Source organism: Eutrigla gurnardus (genome assembly GCF_963514095.1).
Source record: "Eutrigla gurnardus genome assembly, chromosome: 12".
NCBI lineage: Eukaryota > Metazoa > Chordata > Actinopteri > Perciformes > Triglidae > Eutrigla > Eutrigla gurnardus.
This window is the reverse complement of record NC_139926.1, coordinates 3758513-3770975: the sequence shown is the minus strand read 5'-3', so window position 1 is coordinate 3770975 and position 12463 is coordinate 3758513. Positions and strand designations below refer to the sequence as shown.

Here is a 12463-nt window from a genome sequence, read left to right as displayed (position 1 = left end):
AACCTCTGATAGAGCTGTGGTAGAATGCTGTCAAATGCTATCTACATGTAGACCCAGTTCCAGGGTGCCCCCTAAGGCCTTAAACCCTGAACCCTCAGGGACTAACCTGAGGTCATCTGGTAAAGGTTATCTACAAATGTGTTTTTTATTTTTACAGCCTGATTTAAACGTCTTCCACACTCTTATCTTACCAGATGTCAAATATTGTATTGCAATCTGTAATTCTGAAGTAAAAGGAGCAGCCAGACCCAGAAAGGAGTGTTTTACATTTTATTAGAAAATAAAGAGCCTATGAAGCGGTTAGCTGGCCTCGGGTCAGCTCTGAGAGGTGTCTGTTAACCTGATGCTGCCTGTTACATGAGTAATGAAGCATCTCAGGAGGTAGATCCCCCAAAACTGAAGGGAGCTGGAGCAAAGACAGAAAGAGAAAAACATTTTTAGTTGGATGCACAGCAACGACAATTCTCAGTTATTGCATTTGATTAAACCTTATTTAATCTCTGCATCCCACATAATCTCCTCCATTCTAATATTGTTTTCCCATACAAAGAGGAAACTTTCAAGTTGCATTAACACCTTCAAAGAACCATTTCAAACTGGACATTTAACAATAATGTTTGTTTTTTGGGTCATAACAGTAATTTAAGGGCTATCTCTGAATCCTACAACATGTTGCCTAAACAGCACGTTTTTTCCTAAAATGCTGCTGCTTCTGTGGTTGCATCTCGACCCTTCACCATCGAAGCATCAAATGAGGAACAGGTGGCGCTAACACACCAAAATATGCTGCAAGCACCAACAAAGAGAGGAAAGCAGGAACTGGAAGCTAGTAAACACGGATGTGATCAATTGGATTTCAAAGTGGAGCCTATCGCAGATATATTGTATTGGCATATTCGCTGGCCGATAGAAGGTATAAAACATTGATCCCCATATATGCATACTACCTATACTAAGTCTTGTTTTTGGAGATCCATTCTAGCGTCAACAGGGTCGATAGCCACTTTGTTTCTCTCCTCTAGTTGGACCCATTTCATGAAAGATTAGAACGTTCCGTTGTGGTGAACGTAGTATACACTCGTCGTGTTCACAGTCATTCACAGTGGAAAACGAACAAACAAAAATGGCTTCATTCGGTGCTCCATAAACTAATCAAGCCAGTGTGTTTTTCTTACAACGCAGGTCTCACAGGTGGAAAGTACAAATTCTTCCACTTATCTCAAAATAATTGTTAACCTTTGGCAAATAATTTAGTAGTCATGAAAAAGAATCCTGATTAAGCAAAATATTCACATGATAAATCATGTTCTCCCCTACATGGAAGAACGTTTTAATAATAGTAAAAAAAACAATATCAGTCATTTTGGCACAGTATTGTTTGGTATCATCAGTAACTGTCATAACATAGTTTGACCAGCAGAGTGTGCTATTGCTTACAACAGCTATACACGCCGGTATAACGTTATACAACCAAAGACAGGGGCCCATCACTGTGGCATACTACAACTGGAGTCAAGAAACAGCCACCTTATTAATGGTGAACTATAATATTAATAACAACAACAATAATAATAAATGGAATTTATATAGTGCCTTCCAAGGAACCCAAGGACGCTTTACATATTGGGAGGGACAAACAACCAGACAGTCACACACACAAAGAACACAAAAAAGTAAATATCTAGGGCCCAAAGGCCTTGGTGAACACAAAGGGCTGTTTTGAATGTGACCAGGGTGGGGATTTGCCGATGTCTGTGTGTGTCCATTACAAACACAAATAGCATCCCTGGTATGAAATCGAAAGTGTGCCTCTCACCTGACCAGGAATGGCTGGGGGAAGCAGCTGGCGGTGTGAGTTTTCACCACATCCTGAAGATCCAGTAAGTTTGTCAGCAGTGTTCCGTAGCCACATTTGTCGATCTTCGTCACCACCATCTACAAAACAACATGTTTATGCATTACAATTCTACCTTCATGGTCAATATACATAGTCAGACTTGCACAAATGAAAGAACGTAGAGCTATGAGCAAAACTAAAGATAATAAGATGTGTCAGCAAATCACAGAAAGCTAGAACAGGAGGGAACTCTAAACTCCTCTCTCTAAAAAGTTGTGTTCCTGATTGCTGACAATGAATGAATAGATTTTTGACTCACTGCAGTCTGAGCTGCTCTTAATAATATACATCTTATCCCATAACACACTCTGCTTGCCGTAGGCCTGGGAGGAGATCATGTGTCCGGTCCATAGACTGTATACAAGAAGTGGAGGTCGTCATGGTGACGTCTCCCGTCGGTTTGTGGACGACAGTTTTGAAGCCTCAAGTTCAACATTTTGGCCGTCATCATCTGGAAAGTTTCTTAACCAGTGAAGGAAGTGACCATATTTGGACTGTGGAGGAGCAAGGGTGGATCTGACTAACATCTGACCAACACAATCAGCAGAGCGGCAGCCTTACTGGATCCGGATCCATCTGGATTCTGATGTGAAGCTGCTAACAAAGTTAGCTTCATAATTCAAGGTCAACTTTACAGCTAAGCTTCTACAGTCCAAAACATGTTTCCAAGATGGCGACGGCCGAGATGCTGAACTCCAGGCTTCAAAACCATAGTACACAAACCAATGGGTGACGTCACCATGACGACTACCTATTTAAAGTCTTGTTTTCATTCAATCCAACATTACAGTGGCCGTTGCAGACACACCTCTACACAAGTGAATCAGAATCAGATTGCCTTTATGTTGTATGTGTTTGCACATACAAAAGGAATATGAAGTAGTTATTGACAACAAATAACAACAAATATATATATATAAATGTGAAAATGTACAACAGAATATGACGGATAAACACACATAATGTGGGAATTTTTCTCATTTAAAGTCTGTTCCAGGTTTGAAAGCGACCCTAGCAGTGCACTCCTTCATGCTGCCTTTGCCTTTCAGCAGTGAGACTTCATCTTTGTTAAAAGTGGAACTGTCACAGCCTTAATAATGGTCGGACTGTTTAATAACCTGGGAGCATGAATAATTGACTGCAGAGAGTGGGGGTGCTTCATTAGAACGCCGCGGTGGCATTTCAGAGGGAACAGCAGTTTTTAAATAGCAGAGTGAGAGCGTTCAGCATTAATTCAGTGTGGACATAATGGTGATTTGTAAGGATGAGTCAAATGTGAACAAAAGAGGGGAAGCTAGTTAGCATTAATGCTTACCAATCCTGCACTTTCTGCAGAACTATACGCTGCTTCTCAAGCAGAGATTTAAAGCTGCAATGTGGAAGATCTGTCCAGAACTTGAGCTAAAAACTGTCACAAAATTAACTAAATGAAGTTACAGTGTTGACATCATGTATTGTATTGTCAGTGTATGTAGACTTAGAAGCAGATTCCATAATATGTCAATGTTTCAACTGAATAGCTCCATAACTGTCTCACAGAAAGTTCCATCATAGATCATTCTTTGAATGTAAATCTTAGTGTTTTAAATGGTATTTGTATTTCCATTTGTATGTTTGTAAACTTGTATTTGCTGCTGACTGTTTTGGCCAGGTCTCCCTTGAAAAGTGTTTTTTTGTGTGGTAGTCATATCTAGTGAAATGAACATGCTAACCATGCTAACTCGTGTCCATCATGTCTTGTTATACCACGTTAACCTCTAGAGGCGATAATGAGTCACTGTGGAATGCACTCCGCCTTCAGTCCAACGTGGGAGGATGAAGAAGTAGAGCTGATCCGAGGGCTTTTCAAAAATACATCCATCCATTGTGGTGAACATTGTGTTAGTTTGTTTATTAAATTAAATCAACAGTGGCAGAATCGACACGATGAAATGAGGTATGTACACATCCATGTCACATATTCAAGCTCCTGTCGTCCTGATGATGCTGAATCGGAAACGGAGGAAACAAATGTTGTCTCCTCTGTCTGTGGTCCTCCAGAGGTCTACGATTGTACATTAGTCCAGAGACCAGACCAGACTATGTGGAGAAACCAGAGACTGTCTGTGGTCCTCCAGAGGTCTACGATAGTACATTAGTCCAGAGACCAGACCAGTGGAGAAACCAGAGACTGTCTGTGGTCCAAAAAACGAGGTCTCTGCTGTAATTATGTCTAGATTACCTTATTTGGAGTGTTAATGGAGCAGCTACAATGTTAGCATAGCCTAGCACCCGTCAACCAGACTCCATTCAGAAAATGAGCATTTTAAAAGTTGTTAGCTTGTCGTCTTACAGACAGAATTAACAAAACATGACTTCAGACTTTTTACTGATCACCATCATTATGAGTTATTTCAGCATCATTTTTTCTTTTATCTGTTTATTGATATCAAATCACAGCTAAATAGTGTATTTTGGGTTCATCCAGCTGTAGTAAACCAGCTGATGTGTGTCTTGCTAGATGCAGTGAATACAACTTGGTGAAAGAGGGGGGAGAGCCCAGATGGAAGCTAAGCTAACCAGCCTGGCTGTCTGATGTTCAGTCCTGATCAAGCTGACCTCGGCTGGTTTTCTGCTGCAGTAAACGGGCTACAACTGTATTTGTTTGTGCATCTCTGTGTTGCACGATGACAATGAATGATCCTTGACTGGACTGAGAGACAAGGACACAGACACTAGTAGTGCGAAGATCAGGGTGAAATAATTGTTCAAAACATTTGAAACACTACGTAAAACTCCCCTTTTTAGATGGACTTTTAATGTGTTTCTGTCGATCGACTGTCCGTCTGTTTCTATTTTAACTGTAGGGAGACTTTGAGTGCCTTGAAAAGCACTCTATAAATAAAACATATTATTATAATTATTATTATTATCAGATGTCATAGAATTCTTTGTTTGGAAATCTTTTCCAGCCAAACAAACATAATCTTCCCATTTCTGTTGAAAGCGAGTGTCCTACCACATACGGACGTCGGTTCTCCTCACACATCTCCAGAGCGATCAGGTCGGCCTTCTGAAGACCAACGCTGCCGTCCACCAACAGGAAAGTCCTCACCAGACTGAGGGGACATAAAGATGCATCAACCAACTTTTACTGCTCACCTCGGACAAAAGATACAATCATCTTCCAAGAGTTTTGGTCATCATATAGTAGTGGGAAAACACAACTTCTAAATGATTAAACAGCATCACCTTGTGGACAACGCCACAATCCACAGGTAATACAATCTAAAGGAAACGGTCATCCATGCCACTGACTTTAATTGTAGCCTAATATCTTAATACTACAAATATCTTGGCACAGGTAGGAACAGACCTTATACCCATTTCTCCTGAGAGGATGGCTGCTGAGAAATATTGTAATAAATACGTTCATTTTTATTTTTATAATTATTTACTATTTATTATAAGCAGCATTGCTCATGATTGATTTTGTTTAATATACTTTTGCAGATCATGGCTGTGTCTCTAAATACTATTTATTCTGCCTGAAATAAGAAAAAAACCCATCTCTGTCTGAAAGGTTTTTGAGATTTTCTTATGAAAAATATCCTAATGGCTCAAGTATACGGTTCTATAATTTGTTGGCCCAGAGGAACGTTTCTGAGTCGTGTAAACAAAGAGTTCAGTGTTTCTACTGAGTGCTTTGTTGTAACTGATGATTTAAAATTCTGCATCTTTTCTTCTGCAATATGTTTTACTTGATCCAGAAATGTGAAACTACCATCAATAATGTGTTAGCAAGTTGATTATTTGCAGAAAAAGTATTGAGAGTAAATCATGACCATGACCTGGGGCCTCATGTACTAAGAATTGCGTGGATTTCCTACTGAAACATGGCGTACGCTAGAATCCAGAAACGGTCGTACGCACAAAAAAAATCAGATGTATCAAAGTGTGCGTATGCATGGATCCAAGCACTTTTCCTTTGTACATCCCAATCCACGTGGAATTGAGCGCACATGTAGAAGTGCTAAACTCCTCCCTGTCCACGCCTCCATTTAAATATGCAAATTAATTTAAATAGGGCCTGCGCCAGGGATTCATCAGGGACCATCAGATCTACAAAATGAGTAAAGGGAAGAAGCGCAACTTCACCGAGTCTGAGCTCGAAACGCTCTTAAACGAAGTAGAGACTCGAAGACCAGTATTATTTGGTAGCCTCTCATCAGACATTAACACAAAAAAAAAGAAATGTGAGTGGGAGCGTGTGTGTGAGGCAGTGAATGCTGTGGGGTCGGAGCAGCGCACGAATCACTATTACTTTTTGTAAAATATATATATATATATATATATATATATATATATATATATGCTACCGTTAGTGGGAAACAAACAGAAGGACAAAACAACTTCATTACAAGGATTGACAAGACTGATCACACTTATATTAATGACTGCAGAAGTGCACCGTGGCTGCTGCAGTGTGACATTTCCAACTTTACGCACGCGTTTATCGACACAAATACTGAACACAAGGAGACAATAAAGGGCTTGTTAGATAGCTCTGCCGCTCTATTTTCACCAGGGAAAAACAAATGCACATATTTGAATGCACGTGCCCAAATGGGCATCGTGCTGGTTTACATTCGGGGCGCAATTAAACGGATACATTTACTCACCGAGAAGCCACCCATCGCGCACCGTGCCAGCCTCCAGCCTGTTACCAACCATGCTATTAGTAAGAATGAACGAGTCATGCGTTGAACCAGGCCACCTTGCCACGATGTTGGTGAGCTGCATTTGCGCATCACATATTATTTGAACATTTATTGAATGAAAATGTTTCCTGTTGACAAAAAGAAATTCATCCTGTGATGGCGCTTTTATAGCAACATGTGTGCAGTCAATAGCTCCGATTACATTAGGGAAACCGGCTCTTGCTGCAAATTGCGCTTTAATGTTGGCCTGTTCAACAGCATTGTATGGGAATTTGATGTACCTGGATGACATTCTTATGATCCCGTCCCACACAGCTGGCATGGCTCGGCTCAGAGTGGACTGGCACACTCCTGACCGATCGGCCAGTTCCCTCTGGAAGGCTCCTGTTGCCAGAAACCCCAGAGTGGTCAGCACCTGTGTGGGCACGGACAACCCCTGGCTCCTGGCTGTGTTTCTTTCTAGGGCCGGCCGCAGCTCTGCGCACAGCTCCAGTAACACTGGCCTCGGCAACCTTAAACGACTCATGAGCCAGTTGTCGTCATTTGCTAACATATCCTCCCGTTCTCTAAACACCCTCTCACGTCTGATGTTACCGTTTGCGATGTCTTCTAACAAGGCCAAGGCTGCCATTGTTAATGCCATTTTTTCATCACTTTGCGCATGCTTTTATATCCATCCATATGATTGCAAACACGTGTGTGTTAATTGTCCATTAATGTGTCTCTGATGTGCACATTACTCTGAGGACTAATTGTTTTCATATAATTAACAGTTTCCCAGCATCACCTCAGAGCGTCGCCAAAGGAACAATAGCTGTAGAAACGTGCGTACGCCAGCCATGAAGCTGCCGTGGGACACCGCACATTTCCACGCTCATTTCACTTTTGATACATCTGAACGTCGGCGTGGAAAATTACGTACGCCACGTTTTTGTGCGTACGCAACATTGATACATGAGGCCCCAGGTCTTTAAATGAAACATTCCTTTGGAATCTTCAGTGATACTCTTTTCCCAGAACAATGAAGGGAGTTTGGCCGCGGCCTCCTCCCAACATCTGCAGCACCATATACATCTGATTCATATGATGGGGAGGTTACTCTTTATTCCACACGCTACACACACGACCTGCTTCCCCCAGGGAGCTCCATCAGTGATGTCTTACTTGTTCCTCGTGAGGAGATAGGGCTCCACCATATCCACAAAGTCCTTGGGTGCTCGGTGTCCGTACCCCGGCATGTCAACGACGGTGAAGGCTCGGCCCACTCGGAAGAAGTTCATCTTCTTTGTGTGACCCTGAGGAGGAAATAGGGTTCAACTCTGAACAAGACTGAAGATTCATTACCAGATTATTGCAACACTTGTGGTGTACGGTGTTAACATTTGAAGGGTAACAAACAATAAATATCAATCAATCAGCTGAAATTCACCTTGCTGACGGCCATCAGCCTGGCAGATAAAAGACATTTAACGGACGGCAGTGGCAGATGTTCATCCTGGCTGTTACACTGAAACCGCAGCTGCAGCTTCAGATGCACGTTTGTTTTGTGATGTTCAGCTCCAACGTATTGGAAGTATCAGTATCGGCTGTCAGACAAGTTATTATTTGAAGCATCAGTATTGACCTAGGATTTCACAATCGTCCCTACTAACATGGTAAAAACCTAAATACTGTATGAACTGCAGTAGATTGAGTTTGGGGGATCAGGAGCACTAGCACGGCAGCTAAACTGTATTTTAGACACAGAGGTTTCTGTTCTGCCGCTGCCTCGATCAGTTGGATAGTTTCTATTATTGTGTGACTTTGGTGAATCCAAACTGACCCTTTAAAACCCCAAAGTCTGACAGGAGTCTGGAGGCTTTGAATAGATGAGATCCCCATCGTATTGTGGGGCGGTGAAACTGTTCTAAATATAGCGTACATTTAAACTGATATCGATATTTTAAACTGTATAAATAAGTCCACAGCAGGACATTATTATTTATGCTAATAATAAAAAAAGTGCTGTATGCACACATTCCAAGAGGTCGCAACTAAACAACAGAGGAAAATCTCAATCTTGAATCCCAATCCACTGATGAATTTTTTTAATTCTTTACTTACAAAATATATCAAACTTCTCCATACTTTGACAAGTCTTCAATTTGAATATTTAGGAGATAATTTCAATTAAAAAAAATATCAGATTGTGTTTTCTTCTCTTCCGTTATATGAAAGCAAACATGTAGACAAATACTGTAAATTTGTAGAAATTATGCCATGTAAACAATCACAAGTGTGCCGTCTCCGTAATTACCGTTTAAATAAAATCTGATCAATAAACAAAACTCAACATGTTCAAATCATCGATACCAACCTTTGATACAAGACAGTTTTAGAGAACTAACTTCTCAGGTTTTGTACACGTGTACTAAACGTTACATACTGTTAATGTGAGGGTTAACTCTACATAAACAGATAACTGCATGTGGGATAAGACTACTTACTGGAGTTTTGGAGACTCGGACTTCCACCTCGGGAGTCAGGGAGAACAGAGCTTTGATGAGAGACGACTTGCCCACGTTGCTTCTGCCGATGAAACACACCTGGAAACAAAACACACACAAGTGGTTAGTTCCTTCATTCTAAATGAGTGTGTTACTGTTACTGTGGTAACGGCTGAACCTCTTGGTAGGAATTGGGTGATTTGTGTGAGTTCATGTTGATCTTCCAGGTTCTCCTCATTCGGTGTTTCACCCGCCCGCCTGCTCTCATTGACTGCTACCATTTTGTGAGTGCTAGTACCGACGACTCCGCCTCATCCATCTCTCAGACACGAACAGATGGATGGAGGCTCATGCTGCCAGGAAGCTACAAATACATCATCCACTGTCAGAGCAGAGAGGCAGAGAGGTAACTAACTCGGCAAAGAGAGCCGTCGCTCCGTCCTGCCCAATGTTCCGTGGTGGAGCCTCTGGTGAACGATTGTCCGTAAGGTTATAAATCTGCTCATTTATTATCAACTGGTGCTTAATTATGTATGAGGCTGCAGGAGGGGAAAGAGACATTACGCTACATTTTCCACAGACTTCTGGGTTTGCGGAAGGGAAATGTGAACAAGCATGGGTTTGTGAGATGAAGAAACAATTCCAACCCAACTGTGGAAGCAGGCAGGGTTCAATTACTGTGTAATGTGATTGGATGTTAAGGCTTTCTGTATGATTAATATGGCAGCAAACAGCCGTCGCCATGTTTGAAGGCAACAAACATGCTCGTTAAAGAATAACTTGATGTCACTTTAAGAAGCCTCCACTCAATCTCTATCTTTACACGAGCAGTTGATCAATTCCAGTTCCTTCACAATGTTGTTGCACAATTAACTGTCAGTAACACATTTTATTTGAACATAGAGAAATGCCCACAAATGTGCAGTCAAACATTTCATATTTTGCAAATGTATTTACAATAAACTGGACCAGATAATTAAATGAGTGAGACCTGGTGGCACGTTCTCCACTGTGTTCCACGTTCTCCACTGTGTTCCACCGTCTGCCAAGCACAAAAAGTTCCCTCTACCGAGAACCATCGGTCGGCCACAGTATTACCAGGTCTGCCACATTATTAATTATTTAATCAATTCATGCCCTCTCTAGTGAACGGTCACCTTTAGTGGGCAATAGACAGGAAACAGCTCTGCATTAAAACAAGGGTTCGTTCTAAAGCTAGATGGAAGGCAGCCTTAGCGATGAGCAGACATGGTTCGGTATTTAACTAAGGGTAAGAATGCGTGCGGAAACGAGAAGAGATGACATTTTAACAGTCGTTAACAGTGTGGCCGAAGACGCCCACAAACCTCTGGTGGTTTCAGGGCAGGAACATGGTCCATCCTCTCTGCAGAGACGCAGTAATCGATCTGATGGGACGGCGAAGAGCAGAAGAGCTTTTCTGCTTTCAGCATGTCCTCCACACTGGGATGGAAGAGCTGGAACGGGGTCCTGTCCACAGACCTGAACACAATCCAATTATGCTCAGAAAGAATACATGGAAAATAAATATCTACAAGTAGACACAATCCAGTACCTGTCCAGGTAACCCTCCAGCTCACTGAAGGGGTAGAGTAAGCTCTGGACTTTCTTTGGGGGAAGCTTTGTGGCTTTCTGAAGTGAGGCAAGTTTATGGACACTCTGCCAGGAGACGGAGAATAGTTGTGTCCCAGGATGAAGCCGCAGGGACGGCCGGAGACAAAACATCTTCCGCTTGGATTTGAGTTGCTGATCTGCCGTCAGCCCTTCTCAGCTATACGTGAAGAACCAAACGCCTGCTAGATTATTTCAATGGTGTGTAAAGTGTTGATTAACTTGGGGTGTATTCCGATATGAGATAACTTTCTGACATATTTCTGTTGTTTCTATTTTTACGAGAACCTACACACGTAAAAGCACGCGGGAGACACCATTAAGAGCTAACGCTAATGTTTCAGAAACACCGTTAAAACATAACTACTCTTCATGGCTTCCTAATACTTTTGTTATTAACTCGTATGACCATATCAAGTGGCCAGGAAAGACTAGCAAAACATTAACATTCAGCATTTGTCAACACGTTAAAAATTAACATTTGGGAAATTCGAGTTTATTTCACGACTTACTATATTTCCAATATTTCCATTGCTTTATAACTTAATAATGAAGCATCGTTTGGCTTCAACGGAGCGTTATCATCCGCTATAACTGAACTTTCAAAAATTGTTTTCACCGTCCTCCATGTTGCGTGCAGCGCTCAAATGAGTCCGACTGGAAATACATTCTGTGAATTTAAGAGTTCCGGGTTCTTATTATATTATTTAATAAACTATTCGGGTACTTATCTGACTTACTTTATTGAATAAACAAACTACACTTACTAAAAAATTAAATGAAATATACATTTTAGTCAAAACTGTCCAGAAACAAATTAAGGCTTCGATAAGGCTATTATTATTATTATTATTATTATTATTATTATTATTATTATTATTATTATTATTATTATTATTGTTGTTGTTGTTAATATTGTTGATATTATTATTATTATTATTATTATTATTATTATTATTATTATTATTATTATTATTATTATTATTATCAATATTATTTTTACTATCATTAGTTGTAGTTATAATATAAGTAGTATCAGCAGGAGGCTTTTTAAATGTTTTAGTGTTGTAGTGAAAAACCTTATATAAAACCTATAAAATCCTGCTTTGACAGCTTGGAATCATTAGCCTACTGTATTGTGCATAGTTAAAGCGATGGTTTGGTGTGAAATGCACCCTAGGTAATTTCCACCCTGACATCCAGCCAAACACCCCCTCAGAAGCATTTTTAGCGATGGTCGACATTGGTCAAAATAGGGCTATCAGCCGAATGGCTTAGTACTAACTCGAACGGTACATCATGTATATTTCGTAAATTACCCCACTAATAATGCATGGGATGTAACCAAACTTCTGCAGTAGTACACATAGGGTCTGTACTCACAAAATGAGGCATTTGAAAGTTTGTAAGTACACCAGGAGTTTATTTAAAAGAACACTTTTATCATCGACGCCACTTCCGTGTTTACCCAGCCGATGCCGTGACGCGAGTTTCACGCAAGAGTATGAAAAAGTTTTGCTGAATTTTTATAAATGCTTCTATTATCAGGTCAACACTTAAAACACTTTCATTTGATTGAATTGAATACTTGATACTAGATGATATTTGAAAGCGTTTTCAGCGTTTTAACTTTTAAATGCTTCTGTGGGGGTATTTGGTTGGATGTCATAGTGGAACTGACCCTAGGGTGCATTTTACTCCGAACCATGGCTTTAAGGTTCTAGTGTGTAGGTGTTTGGTGGCATCTAGTG

The 12463-nt window shown here is 40.8% G+C and overlaps 1 protein-coding gene across 4 annotated transcripts; it reads right to left on the bottom strand.

Moving 5' to 3' along the window:
- Window positions 1–264: 264 nt before the first annotated feature.
- On the bottom strand, window positions 265–11357 carry gtpbp8 (GTP binding protein 8). 4 transcript variants are annotated; one of them, XM_084023446.1, is made up of 8 exons: window positions 11225–11357; window positions 10657–10872; window positions 10430–10583; window positions 9084–9182; window positions 7762–7892; window positions 4896–4995; window positions 1817–1935; window positions 265–406 (listed from the first exon to the last, which is right to left on the bottom strand). In XM_084023446.1, exons 2-8 carry the CDS (start codon window positions 10824–10826, stop codon window positions 316–318), a joined length of 864 nt encoding a protein of 287 aa, XP_083879572.1. In that variant the 5' UTR covers window positions 10827–10872; window positions 11225–11357; the 3' UTR covers window positions 265–315. The 4 variants fall into 4 exon arrangements, with proteins under 4 accessions (XP_083879572.1, XP_083879571.1, XP_083879573.1 ...); XM_084023445.1 differs by having other exon boundaries at window positions 10657–10897; window positions 11225–11355; XM_084023447.1 differs by having other exon boundaries at window positions 10657–10894; window positions 11225–11320.
- Between the last annotated feature and the right edge of the window lie 1106 nt (window positions 11358–12463).

Coding starts and splice junctions, on each gene's coding strand:
- gtpbp8 (XM_084023446.1), bottom strand. CDS start 10,826: ATGTTTTGTCTCCGGCCGTCCCTGCGGCTTCATCCTGGGACACAACTA. Junction 7,893..9,083: donor TCCGAGTCTCCAAAACTCCA/GTAAGTAGTCTT, acceptor TTTCCTCCTCAG/GGTCACACAAAGAAGATGAA. Junction 4,996..7,761: donor TATCTCCTCACGAGGAACAA/GTAAGACATCAC, acceptor ATGTCCCCTCAG/TCTGGTGAGGACTTTCCTGT.